At 43.0% G+C, this 21,387-nt stretch overlaps 2 protein-coding genes across 4 annotated transcripts in view; one reads left to right on the forward strand and one right to left on the reverse strand.

Annotated features, from left to right (window-relative positions):
• Positions 1 to 5,780, reverse strand: part of AVEN (apoptosis and caspase activation inhibitor) — a 169,871-nt gene extending 164,091 nt beyond the window's left edge. Inside the window, exon 1 of the mRNA XM_510277.8 lies at positions 5,351 to 5,780. Coding sequence (XP_510277.3) covers positions 5,351 to 5,605 — 255 coding nt within the window. The 5' untranslated portion in view covers positions 5,606 to 5,780. The remainder of the gene's footprint in view (positions 1 to 5,350) is intronic.
• The window catches only part of CHRM5 (cholinergic receptor muscarinic 5), a 49,472-nt gene that overhangs the window by 15,431 nt on the left and 12,654 nt on the right, over positions 1 to 21,387 (forward strand). The window contains exon 2 of one of the 3 annotated variants that reach the window (XM_054666811.2): positions 13,116 to 13,447. The exons of 1 other annotated variant lie outside the window; for it this stretch is intronic. The gene's annotated coding sequence lies outside the window, so the exon portion shown is untranslated. Of the gene's footprint in view, positions 1 to 13,115; positions 13,448 to 21,387 lie in introns of those variants that run through there. One more of the 3 variants, NM_001012442.2, reaches the window with a different exon arrangement.

A 21,387-nucleotide genomic window follows, 5' to 3' on the forward strand; every position in this document is an offset into this window, starting at 1 on the left:
CCAGCTACTCAGGAGGCTGAGGCAGGAGAATGGCTTGAACCCAGGAGGCGGAGATTGCAGTGAGCCGAGATCGTGCCACTGCACTCCAGCCTGGGTGACAGAGCGAGACTCCGTCTCAAAAAAAAAAAAAAAAAATTGCAAATCAAAATAACTGTATATATTAATCAATGTAATCTTAATTCAATCTAAAAGAAAAAGTAGCACCCAAGCCTGTAGAGTTATATAACATTTTTTAAGTCAACATTTATTACAGGAAGACATGAAATGGTAACCACTAAAAAATTTTCAAGTATGAAATATATTCTGTTGAATAAGGTTCTGTGGGAGATGGGGAATTAAAATACAAGCAAAAAAGAATAAGAAACAATGGAAATCTTCACACTACTAAAGAGTTGGGTTTTGTTTTTTGTTTTTTGTTTTGAGATGGAGTCTCATTCTGTCTCCAGGGTAGAGAGCAGTGGCGCAATTTCGGCTCACTGCAACCTCCGCCTCCCAAGTTTAAGCGATTCTCCCGCCTCAGCCTCCCAAGTAGCTGGGATTACAGGCACGCGCCACCATGCCCAGCTAACTTTTGTATCTTTAGTAGAGAGGGGTTTCACCATGTTGGCCAGGATGGTCTCAATCTCTTGACCTTGTGATCCGCCCACCTCAGCCTCCCAAAGTGCTGGGATTACAGGCATGAGCCACCGCGCCCAGCCTAAATAATTTATTAATGTGATTTTTAAAAGGCTAAAGGCAAATATCAAATCACTCCAGTATTTAAAATCCATCCAGAGCCAAGTGTGGTGACTCACATCTGTAACCCCAGCACTTTGGGTGGCTGAGGCAGGAGGACTGCTTGAGCCCAGGAGTTTGAGACCAGCCTGGGCAAGACAGTGAGACCATGTCTACAAAATATAAAAATATTAGTTGGGTATGGTGGTTCACGCCTGTACTCCCACCTACTCAGGAGGCTGAGATGGGAGGATCCCTTGAGTACAGCAGTTGAAGGCAGCGTGAGCAACAAAGTGAGACCCAGTTTCTTTTTAAAAAAAAAAAAGAAAAAGAAAAAGAAAAAAATCAATTTATAAAAATTGTGTTTTTATTTAAAAAGTCAATATATACAATATGTTGGAAATTTTATATTTTGAAATTCTCTGATCCATTGATAAAAATATGTTAGATATAAACTTTAAAGTACATTGTACATGGTTTCCCAAAATTTTTTTGGGCAGAATACAAGCAAAAAAGTTCAGTTGTCTGTGTTGATATTGAAAATATGTAAGTGAAATAGTGGTCAGTGAGAAAAGCAACTTAAGAACAGAATATGTTAACAAGGATAAGGATGCCAAAATAATTACAGTGTGTGTGCAATGGTTTGCAGCAGGAGGAGAGGTCAATTTCATGGATTACCAAGAACTAATCTTAAAGCAATCTTCTGTTGGGACACTTAAGCACATTCAGTTTCTAACCAAATTTGCTTCAGGCTTTCTGGAAAAAAAGGAAAATAAAGTCTAGAGGCTGTCATTTCAGTTTGAGCTTTTAACAGGCTCTCAGTCTCTAGCTGGCTGACATGCTGCTGGTGGCTACTTTGAGCAACAATGAAGGAGCAAGTCCTTAGACACCTGCCTGTAACTGATCTGACACCATTTCTTCCCTCCAGGTTCACACTAAACTTGAATAGAAAATTAGAGATTTCCTTTTTACCAAGTGAAATGAAAATGTCAACACCATCGGGTATCAATTACTACTCAGGCTTTGTTTACAAAGCAAAAGTTTGATCAGAATTAAATGCCTCCAGATTCTACTTTTTAGTACAACTATAAACAGCTGTCTCATCTTTTATTGAATATAAATCATTTTAAAAGGAATATGAAAAGCTGCAATATAAACATGGAGCAAGAAAGCAAAGGTCTGCTAACACCCGCAATAACTGAAGATGGTACCAATGTTACCTTAAAACCTTATAACCATACTAACATATCAGTTAAAAAAATAATCAGGCATGTGAAAGAATCACTCAACAGTCCTCCACACACCCCTTTTTCAAATCTCAAAGTCATTCCAGGAGCAGTTTAGAGCAGCAGTCAAAAGAACAGGCTCTGGAGTGAAAATGCTGGGGTAGAATCCAGGCTCAGCAATTTTCTGGTTGAGTGATATTAAAAAGTTATTTCACCTCTCCTAACTGTGAGTTATTTAACGGTGCCTCAGCTGTCTCATCTTATATTAAGTACTCGACAAATGTGAATTACTGTTATTACTAGAGGAAGGAAAAAAGAAAAAAATTCCAAAGACTACCAGCTGGCCTTGTCTTCCTCTCTGCTAACAGCCCATCACAAAGATAAATACTAAACAATCCTAGTATTGGGGGGAGTGATAGGGGGATTATTTATTCATTTAGTTAGTAAGTTAGTTATTTGAGACAGAGTCTCACTCTATTGCCCAGGCTGGAGTGCAGTGGCAGGATCACAGCTCACTGCAGCCTCCACCTCCGGGGCTCAAAACAATCCGGCTGCTTCAGCCTCCCTTGTAGCAGGGACTACAGATGCACCCTGCCATGCTCGGCAGTTTTGTATTTTTTTTATAGAGAGGGGGTCTCGTTATGTTGCCCAGTCTGGTCTCGAACTCCCAGACTCAAGTGACCCACCCACCTCAGCCTCCCAAAGTGCTGGGATTACAAGCGCGAGCCACCACACCCAGCCAGTTTTGTGGTTTTTTTTTAAAGTTAATGATTGTATCTAGTACAATAATGCTTCTAGTGAGTATTCCATGAAGATAATTATGCTCACCCATAATCAGTAAGCTTAGAGCTCAGACCATTTACAGAAGGAATGATTTAAGAGCAAGAGACTAAGAGATGTACTCAACTTAGTACTCAACTAAGTTACCTTGGAGTATTACATAGCTATCTAGAAGTTGGTTAGTTTGATTTTGTTTTCCATTTGTATGCAGTGGTCCAAAATAGAAAGCAAAGGTGTACACAAAATTGGTTTCTGAAGGTGGACAACTGGTCTTTACATGGCTGGGAGTCTATTATGATTTTGTTTTCCTTTGATCATTTCAGTTACTCTCTCCTTGGGGCACAAATGCACCATGGGATATGAGAACAAGAAGGCTTCAGGAAAGTCAATCAATATTGTCTCATGTAATGGTTAAGCACCAAAAATGGTGTCCTAGCAAGACTAAATACAAACAGTACTTCAGAATCTGAGAAATGGAAGGAACTTAGAGATGACCAATCCAAACCAAAATTAAGGAACAATCTGCCCAACATCCCTTCCTCCAGCTTTGGCTGAAAACGTGATGATGAAGGGATAAGACCAACTCGACAAAAGAAAAAGCCTAAAATTTTAACAGAATGTGTTACAATACTATCTTAAATTTTTTAAAGTCTTGTATTATTCTTTCTTTTAATGATATACCATCATGACCAGGCGCAGTGGGTCACACCTGTAATCCCAGCACCTTGGGAGGCCGAGGCGGGTGGATCACCTGAGGTCAGGAGTTCGAGACCAGCCTGACCAACATGATGAAACCCCATCTCTATTAAAAATACAAAATTAGCCGGGCAAGGTGGCTCATGCCTGTAATCCCAGCTACTTGGGAGGCTGAGGCAGGAGAATCACTTGAACCCGGGAGGCGGAGGTTGCAGCGAGCCAAGATCATGCCATTGCACTCCCGCCTGGGCAACAAGAGCAAAACTCCATCTCAAAAAAAAAAAAAAAAGATATACCATCATTTCACCCAATTTAATTCAACAGAGATTAACAAAACAGAAGCACCTTCACTCACTCAATTCAACTTAAAGACGCTTATTAGTCCAGTCCTGTGCGCCAGACACCATAGTTAACACCAAAGGTACCATTACTACAATTACTCTTAAAGCACCATCTCTGCAGCCAAGGAATATCTACTTTGTTCTCAGTAAAGTGGTGATTGGTTCATGAAAAAGTAAGAGATAAAATACTGTTGACTCAAGGGCAGCTTGATATAAATCCCAGCTCTGCCACTAGCTGTGAAAGCTTAGGCAAGTCAGTTAACCTGTAAAAATAAAGATTACTCTCTATATATGTATCTATAAATAATATATAACATTGTAGTTAATATATAATTACATACTACTATATTACATAATTCTACATTACATATATTACATATATATAATAGAGTTATAAGAACAAAATGTAATATATAGTGGGCACTAGACTGGTCTTAGTTTCTGTCATTTACCTTAGTTTCTGTCAGTTTACACGAGGTAAACTGACCCTAAAAATGTTTTTATATCTCATTCAAGTTTTGCCTATTACCTATCTTAATCCTAACAAGATTTAAATTTGTTACATTTAAATTTAAGTTTTATACTTTTTTTTCCAGCTCTGTATTGCTGTATACAACTACTCTCTTTAGGGATATCTGCTATGCCCTCAAGATATTGTAAATACTTCAGTAAGAGCAAATTTTGCCTCATGCAAAAAAGAATTTTTTAAATCTGTGTGCATAAGAATGCAGAATATAAAGATGGTCTTGTCCTACAGATGTTAAGGTAACAGAACAGCTCATAAAAAGACAGTCCTCTAACTCCTTTAGCTGAGATATTAGGTTTGCCCCCATATATATCACCCCCTGCTCCAATCTCCGAAAACTTCCTTCTATGAATGTGTCAATAAGACTGATGATATTGCTATTAAAACTCAGAACTTGACTGCTCATTTATAAATTGAAAATTCAAAACGACAAAGCCCAGTGCCCCCTGATTTCTACACATACAGGCATAATAAAAGAGAACTACGCTATTACAAAGAACTATGCATCTGGTCCCGCCCCCAAATACTAGAGTCCAGTCGTAGGGGTCATTCTTTCACTCAACAAACTTTTTATTATGCGCCTACTGTGTACTAGGCATTGCACAGACAGTTAACAAAACAGACCAAAAAATCCTTTCCCTCCTAATAACAGGAGCGTGCCCGTAAAGGCTGCCGAGGGACCACGTCGTGGCCGCGCCTCCGTCCCATAGTGGTACTCGTTCAGACAGCCCAGCCGGCCCACAGGCCGCCGAGACTTGCAGCCCTGACACACGGCCTTGGCCTCTGGGTTCCTAACCCGGACCCTGGGGCAGGCTGGGAAGCCCTCCTACCCCCACTGTCTCGCGCCAGCCCGGCCAGGAGGCCACGAGGGGAGCCAAGCGCATACCCAGACGCGCCCCCGCCACCAGGCGCGCCCCCGCCACCATCCGCCCGTCCCGCGCAGGCGCCGGCGCCGCCGCCCGTCTGGCGCGCGCCTGGCACGCTCTCTTGCGGCTCTTGACTGGCGGCCTCGGCCCCACTTGCCCCAGTTACACGCGGTCCCAGCCTCACCAGCCGTCGCCTCTTACCGGCGCGCTGGCCCCTGCGCCCCAGCCTCCCGGCTCCCGGCGGCTGCCTCGCGGGGCGCCTCCTCCTCCTCGGCCTCCGCGAGCGCCGCGGAAGCCCCGGCCACGGCCACGGCCCCGGCGTCCGCCTCCGTCCCCGCCGCCGCCTCTGGCTACCGCCGCTGCGGCTCCGGGCCGCTCGTTGTGGCGATCTCCGCCAGGCCGGCCGCGGCCTGGCCGCCGCCCACGGCCTCCCCGAGCTCCTCGCTCCGCCTGCATCTGGCCGCCGCTGGCGGTGCTGAGCGCGCGGGAGCCGAGCTGCGGCGGAGACGCCCTGGCCCCACCGGAAGCGGGCCGCACGGAGGAGCCGCGAGCGAAAGGCGCCCGGTAGCAGCGAGGCGCGGGGTGCGGGGCTAGGGATCGAGGCCGGCCGCGGCGGGGCGGGGCGGGGCGGCCGGCGTCCCGCAGGTGGGGCCGGAACCGGGACCGCGGGAAGGCGGGACCGCTGGGAGCTGGAAGTGGTGGGGGTCTGCAGCGGGGCGGGGGGATTCTCAAGGCATCAGAGATAGGTTGGGGGAGGGACCGTGGTAAGTGAAAGGACGAGTCATAAAATAAAATTTGTATGATGTGAAGTATCGGAAAAAAAAAGTTTAAACGTATGTATTTGCATAAGAAAAGGTCTAAACAAATTCTAAAATGTTAGTGGTTAACTGCTGAGATTTGAAGTGATTTAATTTTTTTCCTCCGTTTAATCTAACTTTCAGCAACGAATGTGTATCATTTTAAAACTATACCAAAGTCAGGGTTCAGGAGGTGTGGATGTAAAGACAGAATTTGTGTCTGGTGAGAGGTGGACTGCAGCACGTGGGAGAGAGAACAGTGCGAAACTGGGAGATGGCTAGAAAGGGCGTCAAAGTCCTCAGCAGAATTTCTGTAGAAATGACTACTACAGCTGACATTTATTGAGCACATGAGTATTTCATTCTCATAACAGCTCTATGAGGTAGGGATGACTGTTATCCTTATTCTGCAGTGAGGTAACAGCCTTGGAAAGGTTAAAAAAAACTTGACTAAAGTGAACAACTAGGTAGTGGTGGAACTGGCATTCTAAGGCGGTCTCACTCCAGTCCCTTCTTTCAACCAAGGAGAAAACAGGAAGGGGAAGAGTTGGTTACACAGATGCATGAAATCAGTTTTTAACTTGGGACTGAAACCACCTGAAAATAATGAAAGCAAGGGCTAAAATGTCAGCCTAGCGGAATAAGTGTTTTCTTCCCTCTCAGTACTTTCTGGTTCTTTCCTATATCCATACATAGTTAATACTTTTCATTGCTTCTAATTGCTTACTCTGCATCAGGCACAGTGCTATGTCCTGAAATTAAAAACAAAAACAAAAAAAAAACCTTGCCCCTGCCCTCAAGTATCTCACTGCCCACAAGGAAGATAATCTAGTCCTGTGAATGAATAGATGATTACAGTACCGTGTTGCTGAGTGCAGTGAGAGATTCAAGGTCAAGGCCCAAAGAAGAAAAGTTTAATTATAGTTTAAATGGGTTACCCAAGGCTTCATGAGAAATAGACCCCTGAGCTAAAGCCTAATGGTTGAGTAGGAGTTTGCCTGGTTGGTAAATGGGAGTAGGGGCGCCTTCCAGACAGGGGGAACTACTGAAGGATTGTCAACTCCAGAGAAACAGTCTTAAAAATAGTAACACTTGTAGAGCACTTATATGCACCAAACACTATTCTACATACTTCTCATATCACTTCATTTGAGACTAATAGCTGGCCTACGAGGTAAGCTAGTGTTGTCTCCATTTTACAGATCAGGGATCTAAAACAGATGTTAAGTAACTTCCAAGATTACACAATTACAGGCCAGGTGTGTGGCTCGTGCCTGTAATCCAAGCATTTTGGGAGGCTGTGGCGGGTGGATTGCCTGAGACATGAGTTCAAGACCAGCCTGGGCAACATGGTGAAACCCCATTTCTACAAAAATTAGCTGGGCATGGTGGTATATGCCTATAGTCCCACTACTTGGGAGGCTAAGATAGAGAATCATTTGAGCCCAGGAGGTTGAGGCTGTAGTGAGCTGTGATCGTACATGGGCAACAGAAGGAGACTGTCTAAAAAAAAAAAAAAGATTTCAACCTATGAATTTTGAGGGAGATGAACATTTAGACCATAGCAGTGGGGAAGGGGCATGGAAGAATGTGGTTAAATATCTACCAGCATATCACTGGTCTGGCCTCTCACCAAGTTGAAGATCCACACATTAATCTCAAACTAGACATTTGCACAAATCGGAGTTTCTCAATGTTGGCAAATTTAGGGCTGGATAAAATTTTGTGGCGGTAGCTTATCCTGTGCATTGTACAATATTTAATAGCATCCCTGGCCTCTACCCACTAGATGCCAGAATCAACCCCTCTCCCCCTCATTAAGACAACCAAAAACATCTCCAGACATTGCCAAATGTTCCCTGAGAGGCAATCACCCTGGATGAGAACCACTAGCACAGATAGATTGGTGCAAAAGGTACATTTTAGTATCTACGGAGCTACCGACGTAATTTATCCAAAAATTTATCCAGCCCTAAATTTGCCAACATTGAGAAACCCTGATTTGGGCAAATGTCTGGTATGAGATTAATATGTACATCTCCAACGTAGTGAGAGACGAGACCAGTGGGAAATAGGGCTTTAAGGAACTATATAACTATCCCTCGAGAAACCTCCAAAATTATGAGGTTGAAAAGATCAGTGGCTTGCAGATTAAGCCAGTGTTATTAGGGCACATTCACTATGCTTGATACTTTCAACTAGTCAGTGTAAGACTCAGTAACACTTTTGAAAGGTATGCCATTTTAGAGAGAGATTGGTTTGTGGATGATGCTAAGTTTTTTTAACACTTATTTTGCACCTGATACTATTCTAAGCACTTTCCACATACTAACTCATTAAATCTTCAAAATATCCCTATGAAATAAACACTATTATTATTACTATTTTACAGATAAGAAAACTGAGTTGCAAAAAAGTTAAATAATTTGCTCAAGCTAGTAAGTAACAGAACTGGGATTTATACCAGTACAGTCTAATTCCAGAATCCATGCCTGTAAGTCTATTCTGCAGATGCCCTCAGAAGTCCGGGGGTATGTTACTCTCCATCTGTTCATTCAAGGCGTATCTTGTTTTTCTCAATTCAACCAAGAGTGTTTAGGATAGGAAAATTCTGAGGTCCCCCTTCTAGCACTTCCTAATTAGCGGACACAACTAGCCAAAGTTCTTTCAACAAGGATATGGTATATGCTGCCCTCGTGTGATTCTGGTCCAAAAATGTGTTATTAAGGTTTAAAAATACCACATAAGTACCTCCTGCATTTTGAGCAACCAGAGACCTTTGGATTGCATAAATAACAAAGGGAAGGAATCTTTTCTGGTATTGCTTTTGCTTGATAGTCCTGATTTTAAACATATGCCATTGCATGAATAAAAAATTCAGTTTTCCCTTAGGTAGGACTCATGAGAATTCATGAGTATCAAAACCAAAGTGCTGAATTATATAGGTAGCTCCTTAGAAACGAAACTGTACTTTTTGCATATTTTTAATACATACATGACCTAAGTTTTGTTTGTTTGTTTGTTTGTTTTGAGACGGAGTTTCGCACTTGTTGCCCAGGCTGGAGTACAATGGCGCAATCTCAGCTCACCACAACCTCTGCCTCCCAGGTTCAAGCGATTCTCCTGCCTCAGCTTCCTGAGTAGCTAGGATTACAGGCATGCACCACCACGCCCGGCTAATTTTTTTGTATTTTTAGTAGAGACGGGGTTTCTCCATGTTGGTCAGGCTGGTCTCAAACTCCCGACCTCAGGTGATCCATCCGCCTCAGCCTCCCAAAGTGCTGGAATTACAGGCAACAGCCACCGTGCCCGGCAACCTAAGTTATTTTTTAAATAAAATGGTAGCCAATTCCTTAAGGTAGTTGTTCTCAAAATGTAGGCCAGAAAAATAGCATCACCTGGGAACTTGTTAGAAATGCAAATTCAGAATTAAAACTCTGGGGATGAGGCCCAGTAATCTGTGTCTTAATAAACCTGCCAGTTGATTCTGATGCATCCTCAACTACTGTGTCAAGGTAGCATCTTAGCCTTCAAACATCACAAGAAACCCAGTAATTCCTAGTCTAAGACTATGGATTGGCCAGGCGCGGTGGCTCACGCCTGTAATCCCAGCACTTTGGGAGGCCGAGGTGGGTGGATCACGAGGTCAGGAGATCGAGACCATCCTGGCTAACACGGTGAAACCCCGTCTCTACTGAAAATACAAAAAATTAGCCAGGCATGGTGACGGGCGCCTGTAGTCCCAGCTACTCGGGAGGCTGAGGCAGGAGAATGGTGTGAACCTGGGAGGCAGAGCTTGCAGTGAGCCGAGATCACACCACTGCACTCCAGCCTGGGCGACCGAGCAAGAATCCGTCTCAAAAAAAAAAAAAAAGACTATGGATCTCATAGGCTTTCACTGTTTGACGAAAAGTAGATGTTATGATAGGACTTAGAAAAAAATGCACTGTCCTCTTGCAAATATAAAGTTTGTGGGAAAAGTACCTCTTCCTGATTCTTCTCTTCATAGGCAAGCAGATTTTCTATAGTTTAGCTAGTTTCTCGCGCTTAATATATAAACAATGCAAACTGGAAAACACATAAGTTTCTCAGAAAGATGTCTTTATTTACTATGTTGTTTTGAACAGCTCCATCTACTACTGAGGGTGCTCACCAGCTACAGGGGGAGGGACTCTGGCATGAGCTATTCTTTCAGCCTGGAATCCACAGCCTGTACTCTGGTGGAGAAAAGGGAAAGTGAAGAGCTTACCAGGTCATAAGTCATAAGGGTACTTTGACTTGAAGGGCTGGAGTCATGATTAGAGAACTCCTGAAAATGCATGGAGCAAACTCCCAAAATACAGAATACATGACAATATCTTCTCCTCTCTCCTTCCACCCTCACTCTCAGCTGCTGACTTTGCTTTCTATTTCATGAAGAAATGAAAGCAACCAGAAAAGAATTTCCAGTGTTGCCATTACCACAACTCCCAGCCTACTTGTAACTGTACCTATATTGTCTGCCTTCCTTCCTGTTAGTATAGAGGGGTCTCTGTCCCAGTCCAAGGCCAAGGCCTCTATTACTGCACTAGATCTTATCTGTGATCACCTACTTGGGGACGTCTTTCCAGCAAATGCTCCCACTCTCCCCTGCACATCAGTTGGTACCTTCTAATGAATCATTCACATTAGCATACAAGCATGCTGTATTTTCGCCCTTTAAAAAAAATGAAAAAAAAAAAACTTTTTGGCTTTACACCCTAATCCAACTTCTGCATCATTTCTCTACTCCTTTTTATAGCAAAGTTCCTCAGAAGAGTCATCTATAGCACTGTCTCCAATTCTCCTTCTCCCATTCGCTATTTCATCCACTCCTCAAGCCTTTTGTGCCCACCACTTCACCAAAACAACTTAGCAAATTTCACTGTCATCTCCATGTAACTAAATCCAATGGTCAGGTCACTGGCCTAATCTTACTTGGTTTATCAGTCTCATTTGATACAGTTGATTACTCCTTCCTCCTTGAAACATTTTATTGTTGTTGTTTCCAGAACAATACACTACCCTTAGGAATTTAAAGATATATATAATCCTAGCCCTAGGTTTGTGGGGAAGACTTGGGCAACAGTCAAGGGCTTCTGTACCTCCAGATTCTCACATAACTTTGTTTATGACAGTACTTCCCAGACTTCTTCATGTCTTGGCACACATAGAAAATGGTAATATTTTCCCAGTACTCTGGAATAACAAGACAATACTGCTCCCAACAGAAGGGGACCCACCTAGCCAACCCCATAGCCTGTGGCAGGAGTCTACAGTGTATGCGTTAAATGGGTCCAGTTTATGCCTTCATGTGAAGCAGTTTCACCTATTTTCCTGTCCTATAGCAATACAGTAATTTGGCTGGGCGCGGTGGCTCATGCCTGTAATCCCAGCACTTTGGGAGGCCGAGGCGGGAGGATCATGAGGTCAGGAGATGGAGACCATCCTGGCTAATAGGGTGAAACCCCGTCTCTTAAAAATACAAAAAATTAGCTGGGCATGGTGGTGGGTGCCTGTAGTCCCAGCTACTCAGGAGGCTGAGGCAGGAGAATGGCGTGAACCTGGGAGGCGGAGCTTGCAGTGAGCCGAGATCGTGCCACTGCACTCCAGCCTGGGCGACAGAGCGAGACTCCGTCTCAAAAATTAGTAATAATAATAAAAAATAAAGTAATTTAATGACCTCAGTAACAGACCTCTCTGTCACGTGAATTTGGTCTAAAAACTCAACTTTATTCTTACATTCTCTTTTTCTTAGAGCTATAAAGATGAACTCTTTCAGTTCAAGGACTATCGTATATCTCTTTTATATGCCCCACAGCAGCTGGCACACTAGTGAACACAAAGTATGTTCTAAAGAACATGTCACATTGAAATCCTGCTCTGGATATTATTGCTTCAGAGGTATTAAGAGGTCATTTCTTAATCACCACCTTATCTTCAGACAGCAATTTGATTCTACCAGTCAAAAGGAGTTAGATATATCTTACTTTAAAATATTCACCAAAAAAATGCAAGTCCAGAACCTCCCTTATTCATTCACACGTTCTTTCACTGCAAGTCCTTCCTCATATCTAACACAGTGGTACCCCATGTGCTTTAAGCCTACTTTGTCTTGATTTGTCCTTGAAAAGGAAGGAGGGAGTCACTCATCAATATTCTACATAACAATATGAGCTGGTTATCATGATGTCCCAATATCACTGGGTTGTAGATGCCATTAAAGTTTTCCACTGTAGTTGCTATAGAAACAATGAAGAGTAGCAAGGACAGGTTCAGGCATAAAGCTTCTCATAAAAAAAAAAAAAAAAGGTGTTTCAGAAAACGAAGGCCTAACCTCACCTTAGGAAACGCCTCAAAAGTTGGCAAGTCCACTCGACAAGAAAAGGAATTCATTTGGTACCCAGGGTTACCTTCTTTGATTTTTATGTTGCTTTGCTTCATTTGTCATGTATTGACAGCAGAGAACAAGAAACAATCGGCCAAGGTTGGAAACCCAGAGGCTTTTATTACTGTGGGAGTCTTTGTCTTATGTAGTGGTAGAAAATAAACCTGAGATGATTACTGCTCTCTCTTAATGCTGGTATCCTAAAAATAAACATACTCTAGATGGTGGGATGAAAAATGGGAACTGTTAAAGTTTGAGTAATCAGGGAAGAGCTCAAAAGGATCCACACTCCCAGATAACCACTTATATTTCATTTGCCTCTGCAACTTTCCTCAAAAATAAGTTACCCTTTCAAAAACATAATCAATGATTTAAGAAGTTTATTGTGGAAAACATTCAGGCTGGAAACTCAGTTTTCATGCTCAACTATCATCCAAAAAAATAAATCAATCCATCAGCCGTGGAACCTACCTTATGTTCCAAATCTTTTTGTGGAAAGATCTGTCCAGCAGCCTAGGAATCAGGAAAAGTTATTCTCCCAAAAAGTGAGGCAGGAAAAAAAAAAAAAAAAAAAAAAAAAACGGGAAAAAGAGAAGGCAGGAAATCTCTAAAGGCTAATTATATTAATTTCGAACAGGAGAAAAAAATTTTTTTAACTCAAGTGATTTTGGAAGGCAGAGGGGGATTCAAATGTTACTGCACATTGCAGTTGGAAAATTCCAATTTAACAGCCCCTTTGTGAACGATCATTCCCCTTTTCTAGGAACCTAGGAAATCATTCTCAACCTTGCAACTTAAAATATGGTACACGGATCAGTAGCATCAAGAATACTCAGGAGCTTTTCAGAAATGTGCAATTGTGAAATATGGCCAAGATGGCGGATTAGAAGCAGCAGCAGCCCGCAGCTCTCATGCAAAGGAATGAAAGGTGTGAGTGAATACAGCACCTTCAACTGAAATATCCAGGTTCTCGCTTTGGGACTAATTGGGCAAACAACTTGACCCACAGAAAACAAAGAAAAGCAGGGTGGGGTGACGGCCCACCTGGGAGCAGCACAGAGCCAAAGGAACCCCCACCTCCAGCCAAGGGAAGCGGTGAGTGATTGTGCGACCCCACCGGGGAAACCACATTTCTCCCACAGGTCTTTGCAACCCATGGAACAGGAGATCTCCTTGTGAGCCCATGCCAGCAGAGCCTTAGGTCCAACACACAGAGCTGTGCAGAGTTTCAGCAGAGCAGCCGCTCAGGCACAAACAGAGACCTAGCAGGGCTTTTCTGTTTTGGTTTTTTTTTTTTTTTTTTTTCTTTTCTTTTTTTTTTTTTTTTTTTTGAGACGGAGTCTCGTTCTGTCGCCCAGGCTGGACTGCAGTGACACGATCTCGGCTCACTGCAAGCTCCGCCTCCCGGGTTCACGCCATTCTCCTGCCTCAGCCTCCCGGGTAGCTGGGACTACAGGTGCCCGCCACCATGCCCCGCTAACTTTTTGTATTTTTAGTAGAGATGGGGTTTCACCGTGTTAGCCAGAATGGTCTGGATCTCCTGACCTGATGATCCGCCCGTGTCAGCCTCCCAAAGTGCTGGGATTACAGGCGTGAGCCACCACGCCCGGCGGAGACCTAGCAGTTTTACATACTCCAACCCTGGGATCCCTGGCAAGGCGGGAGGTCCATCTGCACATACCCCTAGGAAGAGGGCTGAAACCAGGGAGCCAAGCAGCATCTTTCTGCAGGCCCCACTTCCCTGGCACCTCGCAAGATAAGACCCACTGACTTGGAATTCCAGCCAGCCAACAGTAAAAGCCAGAGTCTGCCTGAGAGAGAATTGAGCTCCCAGCGGGAGGATGACTGTTATCTCTGTGGTTCAGTTGACTCAGCCATTCTAGCTTGCGGCTTTGGAGAATGGAAACAGTCCAGACAAGGAAAGGTCCCTCCCAACGCAAGCACAGCTGCTTTGTCAGTTGGTGGCCAGACTGCTTGTTTTGTCTTTGTTTTGTTTTGTTTTTGGAGATAGAGTCTCACTTTGTCACCCAGGCTGGAGTGCAATGGCGCAATCTCGGCTCACTGCAACCTCTGCCTCCTGAGCTCAAGTAATCCTCCCACCTCAGCCTCCCGCACCCTGTTTCCCAGGATGAGGGGCTCTCCACACCAGATCCCAGAAATAAGAAATCAAAGGGTGCGTGGGAGAAGGGATGGGGTCAAACAATAGGACCAAGTGAGTGGAGTAGCTGGGACTACAGGCACACATCACCACGCCCAGCTCGTGTGTGTGTGTGTTTGTGTGTGTGTGTGTTTGGTAGATACGGGGGTTTCACCCTGTTGCCCAGGCTGGTCTGAAACTCCTGAACTCAAGCAGTCCACTTGCCTCGGCTTTCCAAAGTGCTGGGATTACAGGCGTAAGCCACCACACCCGGCCAGACTGCTTCTTTAAGCAGGACCCGGATCCATTCCTCCTCACTGGGTGGGATCTCCCTGTGGGAGCTTCAACCACTCCAGCCAGGGTTATATGGATAGAGCTCTGATCTTTCCCTGGGATGGAGCTCCCAGAGGGAGGGGCAGCCGCCATCTCTGTGGTTTGGTTGACTCAGCTGTTCCAGCCTGCTGGCTTTGGAGAGTCCAAATGGTCCTGACAAGGAAGGGTCCCCCACAACGAACACAGCTGCTTTGCCAGATCGTGGCCAGGCTGCTTCTTTAAATGGGACCTGGATCCATTCCTCCTCACTGGGCAGGACCTCCATGCGGGGGTTTCAGCCACTCTAGCCAGGGTTATACAGACAGAGCTCTGATTTCTCCCTGGGATGGAGCTCCCAGGAGGAGGGGCAGCCGCCATCTCTACAGTTTGGTTGACTCAGCCATTCCAGCCTGCTGGCTTTGGAGAGTCCAAACAGTCTGGACAAGGAACAGTGCCCCCACAATGCAGCACACCTGCTCTACCAAAAAGCAGCCAGACTGCTTCTTTAAGTGGATCCCTGATCCCATTCCGCCTGACTGACACCTCCCAAAAGGAGTCTGTGGCCTAGGTGTGTCTGGGCCAGCAACAGGTCAGTATCCTCCTGGGATGGAGCCTCCAAAGGAAGGAGCAGTCTGCCACCTTTGCTGTTTTGCATACCTGGTGGTATGTTTTGCAGCATACCACCAGGTATGAGAAAAACCGAGGCGACTAGGATCTGGAGTGGACCCACGGCAAACTGCAGCAGCCCTATGGAAGAGTTGTCTGACTGTTAAAAGAAAAACAAACAAACAGAAAACAACAACAACATCAACAGAAAAGACCGCACAAAAACCTATTTCAAGGTCAGCAACCTCAAAGATCAAAGGTAGATAAGCCCACAAAGATGAGACAGATTCAACACAAAAATGCTGAAAACTCAAAAAGACAGAGTGCGTCTCTGCCTCCAAATGACTGCACACCTCTCCAGCAAGGGCACAGAACTGGGCTGAGGCTGAGATGGCTGAATTGACAGAACTAGGCTTCTGAAAGTGGGTAATAACAAACTTCACTGAGCTAAAGGACCATGTTGTAACCCAATGCAAGGGAGCTATGAATCGTGAAAAAACAATGCAGGAGCTGACAGCCAGAGTAGCCAGTTTAGAGAGGAACATAACAGACCTGATGCAGCTGAAAAACACACTATGAGAACTTTGCAATGCAATCACAAGTATCAAGAGCAGAATAGACCAGTGGAGAAAAGAATCACAGAGTTTGAAGACTATTTTTCTGAAATAAGACAGGCATACAAGAATGGAGAAAAAAAGAATGAAAAGGATCATGGGATTATGTAAAGCAAAACCCATGACTGATTGGGGTACCTGAAAGAGACAGGGAGAATGGAACCAAGTTGGAAAACATACTTCAGGATATCATTCAGGAGAATTTCCCCAACCTAGCAAGTCAGGCCAGTGTTCAAATTGAAAAAATGCAGAGAACCCCAGTAAGATACTCCACAAGAAGATCAACCCCAAGACACACAATCATCAGATTCTCCAACGTTGAAATGAAAGAAAAAATGTTAAGGGCAGCCAGAGAGAAGGGCCAGGTCACCTAGAAAAGGAAGCCCATGAGACTAACAGCAGGCCTGTCGGTGGAAATCCTACAAGCCAGAAGAGACTGGGGCCAATAATCAACATCAATTTTTTTTTTTTTTGAGACAGAGTCTCACTCCATCACCTAGGCTGGAGTGCAGTGGCACAATCTCGGCTCACTGCAACCTCTGCCTCCTGGATTCAAGCCATTCTCTCATCTCAGCCTCCTGAGTAGCTGGGACTACAGGCACCTGCCACCACGCCCAGCTAATTTTTGTATTTTTAGTAGAGATGGGGTTTCACCTTGTTGGTCAGGCTGGTCTTGAACTCCTGACCTCAGGTGATCCACCCACCTCGGCCTCCCAAAGTGCTGGGATTACAGGTGTGAGCCCCCATGCCTGGCCTCAACATTCTAAAAGAAAAGAATATCCAGACCAGAATTTCAGATCCAGCCCAACTAAGCTTTATAAGTAAAGGAGACATAAGATCCTTTGCAGACAAGCAAATGCTGAGGGAATTTGTCACCATTGGGCCTGCCTTGCAAGAGCTCCTGAAGCTTCCATATTAAGCACTAAATATGGAAAGGAAAACCCATTACTGGACACTACAAAAACACACTGAAGTACACAGACCAGTGACATTATGAAGCAACCACATAAAAATGTCTGCAAAATAACCAGCTAGCATCATGATGACAGGATCAAATTTACACATAACCATACTAACCTTAAACGTAAATAGGCTAAATGCCCCAATTAAAAGACACAGAATGACAAGCTGGATAAAGTGCCAAGACCCATCAGTATGCTGTCTTCAAGAGACTCATCTCATGTGTGAAGACACACATAGGCTCAAAATAAAGGGATGGAGAAAATTTACCAAACAAATGGAAAACAGAAAAAAGTAGGGGTTGCCATCCTAGTTTCTGACAAAACAGACTTTAAACCAATAAGATCAAAAAAGAGAAAGAAGGGCATTACATAATGGTAAAGGGTTCAATTCAACAAGAAGAGCTAACTATCCTGAATGTATATGCACCCAATACAGGAGCACCCAGATTCATAAAACAAGTTCTTAGAGACCTACAAAGAGACTTAGACTCCCAAACAATAATAGTGGGAAACTTTAACACCCCACTGACTATATTAGACAGATCACTGAGAGAGAAAATTAACAAAGATATTCAGGACCTGAACTCAGTTCTGAATCAAGTGGACCTGATAGATATTTATAGAACTCTCCACCCCAAAACAACAGAATAAACATTCTTCTCATCACCCACAGAACTTACTCTAAAACTGATTACATAATCAGAAGTAAAACACTCCTCAGCAAATACAAAAGAACTGAAATAATAATAGTCTGTCAGACCACAGCGCAATCAAATTAGAACTCAAGATTAAGAAATTCACTCACAACCACACAACTACATGGAAACTGAACAACCTACTCCTGAATGACTCCTGGGCAAATAATGAAATTAAGACAGAAATCAAGAAGTTCTTTGAAACTGAAACAAAGAGACAAAGTACCAAAATTTCTGGGATGCAGCTAAAGCAGTGTTAAGAGGGAAATTTATAGCACTAAATGCTTATATCAAAAAGCTAGAAAGATCTCAAGTTAAAAACCTAACATCACAACAAAAAGAACTAGAGAATCAAGAGCAAACAAATTCCAAAGCTAGAAGATGACAAGAAATAACTAAGATCAGAGTTGAACTGAAGGAGATAGAGACAAGAAAAACACTTTCAAAAATCAACAAATCTAGGAGCTGGTTTTTTGAAAATAGGTAAAATAGATAAACCACTAATTAGACTAATAAAGAAGAAAAGAGAGAAGAATCAAATAAACACAATCATAAATGATAAGGGAGAAATCACCATTGACCCCACAGAAATCCAAACAATCATCAGAGAATACTATAAACACTTCTATGCATGTAAACTAGAAAATCTAGAAGAAATGGATAAATCCTGAACACATACACCCTCCCAAGACTGAACCAAGAAGAAACTGAATCCCTTAATAGACCAATAATGAGTTCTGAAATTGAGGCACTAATAAATAGCCTACCAACCAAAAAAAGAAAAAAAAAAACCCAGGACCAGACAGATTTACAGCAGAATTCTACCACAGGTACAAAGAGCTGGTACCACTCCTACTGAAACTATCTGAAAAAATTGAAAAGGAGGGACTCCTCCCTGACTCATTCTATGAAGCCAGCATCATCCTGATACCAAAGCCTGGCAGAGATACAACAAAAAAAAGAAAACTTCAGGCCAACATCTTTGATGAACACTGATGCAAAAATCCTCAATGAAATACTGGCAAATGAAATCCAGCAGCACATCAAAAAGTTTATCCACCACAATCAAGTTGGCTTCATCCCTGGGATGCAAGGTTGGTTCAACATATGCAAATCAATAAATGCACTTCATCACATAAACAGAACTAAAGAAAAAAACCACATGATTATCTCCATAGATGCAGAAAAGGCTTTGAAAAAATTTAAATCCATTCATATTAAAAACTCTGAATAAGCTAGGTATTGAAAAAACATACCACAAAATAATAAAAGCCATCTGTGACAGACTCACAGCCAATGTCATACCAAATGGACAAAAGCTGGAAGCATTCCCCATGAAAACCAGCACAAGACAAGAATACTCTCTCTTACCACTCCTATTCAACATAGTATTCAAAGTTCTGGCCAGGGCAATCAGGCAAGAGAAAGAAATGAAGCGTATTCAAATAGGAAGACAGGATGTCAAATTATCTTTGTTTGCAGATAATATAATTCTATGTCCAGAAAGCTCCATCATTTCAGCCTAAAAGCTTCTTAAGCTGATAAGCAATTTCAGCAGTCTCAGGATGCAAAATCAATGTGCAAAAATTGCTAGCATTCCTATACATCAACAACAGGAAAGCACAGAGCCAAATCGTGAATGAATTCCCATTCACAATTGCTACAAAGAGAATAAAATACCTAGGAATACAGATAACAAGGGAAGTGAAGGACCTCTTCAAGGAGAACTGCAAACCAATGCTCAATGAAATCAGAGAGGACACAAACAAATGGAAAAACATCCCATGCTCATGGATAGGAAGAATCAATATCATGAAAATAGTCATACTGCCCAAAGTAGTTTATAGATTCAATGCTAATCTCATTAAACTACCATTGATATTCTTCACAAAATTAGAAAAAAACTACTTAAAAATTCATATGGAACCAGGCCAGATGCAGTGGTTCAAACCTGTAATCCCAGCACTTTGGAAGGCCAAGGCAGGCAGATCACTTGAGATCAGGAATTTGAGACCAGCCTAGCCAATATGGTGAAACCCCATCTCTACTAAAATTACAAAAATTATCCAGACATGGTGGTGGGTGCCTACAATCCCAGCTACTCAGGAGGCTGAGGCAGGAGAATTGCTTGAACCCAGGAGGCGGAGGTTGCAGTGAGCCAAGATCATGCCACTGCACTCCAGCCTGGGTGACAGAGTGAGACTCCATCTCAAAAAAAAAAAAAAAAAAAATATATGTATATATATATATATATATATGGAACTGAAAAGAACCCATATAGCCAAGATAATCCGAAGGAAAAAGAACAAAGCTGGAGGTGTCGTGCTACCTACTTCCAAACTGTACTGCAAGGCTACAGTAATCAAAACAGCATGGTAATGGTACAAAAATAGATACGCAGGCCAATGGAACAGAATAGAGAATTCAGAAATAAAACCACACATCTACAAACATCTGATCTTTGACAAACCTAACAAAAACAAGCAGTGGGGAAAGGATTCCCTATTTAATAAATGGTGCTGGGAGAACTGGCTAGCTATATGCAGAAAATTGAAACTGGACTCCTTCCTTATACCTTATACAAAAATTAACTCAAGATGAATTAAAGATTTAAATGTAAAACCCAAAACTATAAAAACTCTAGAAGAAAAGCTAGGCAATACCATTCAGGACATAGGCAAAGGCAAAGATTTCATGATGAAAACATTAAAAGCAATTGCAACAAAGCAAAAATTGACAAATAGGATCTAATTAAACTAAAGAGCCTCTGCACAGCAAAAGAAACTATCATCAGAGTGAATAGACAACCTACAGAATGGGAGAAAAATTTTGCAATCTATCCATCTGACAAAGGGCTAATATCCAGAATCTACAAGGAACATAAACAAATTTATGAGAAAAAAACAACCCGATCAAAAAGTGGGCAAAGAACCTGTATGAACAAACACTTCTCAAAAGAAGACATACATGCGGCCAAAAAACATGTGAAAAAAAACTCAACATCACTGATCATTAGAGAAATGCAAATCAAAAACACAATGAGATCCCATCTCACGCCAGTGAGAATGGCTATTATTAAAACTCGAGAAAACAACAGATGCTGGCAAGGCTGTGGAGAAAAAGGAACACTTCTACACTGCTGGTGGGAGTGTAAATTAGTTCAACCATTGTGGAATACTGTGTGGCAATTCCTCAAAGACCTAGAGGCAGCATACCATTTGACCTAGTAATCTCATTACTGGGTATATACCCAAGGGAATATAAATCATTCTATCATAAAGATACATGCATGTGTATGTTCATTGCGGCACTATCCACAATAGCAAAGACATATAATCAATCTAAATGCCCATCAACAATAAAAAATGTGGTACAGATACACCATGGAATACTATGCAGCCATAAAAAGGAACAAGATTATGTCCTTTGCAGGGACATAGATGGAGTTGGAAGCTATTACCCTGAGCAGACTAACACAGGAACAGAAAACGAAAACTAAACACCGCATGTTCTCACTTATAAGTAAGAGCTGAATGATGGGAGAACACAAGGGCACATCCAGGGAAACAACACACACTGGAGCCTGTGGGGGTGAGGGTAGGAGGAGGGAGAACATCAAGAAGAATAGGTAATAGATGTTGGGCTTAATACCTAGGTAATGGGATGATCTGTGCAGCAAACCACCCTGGCACACGCTTACCTATATAAC

This window comes from Pan troglodytes, chromosome 16, assembly GCF_028858775.2.
Source record: "Pan troglodytes isolate AG18354 chromosome 16, NHGRI_mPanTro3-v2.0_pri, whole genome shotgun sequence".
NCBI classification, from domain to species: domain Eukaryota; kingdom Metazoa; phylum Chordata; class Mammalia; order Primates; family Hominidae; genus Pan; species Pan troglodytes.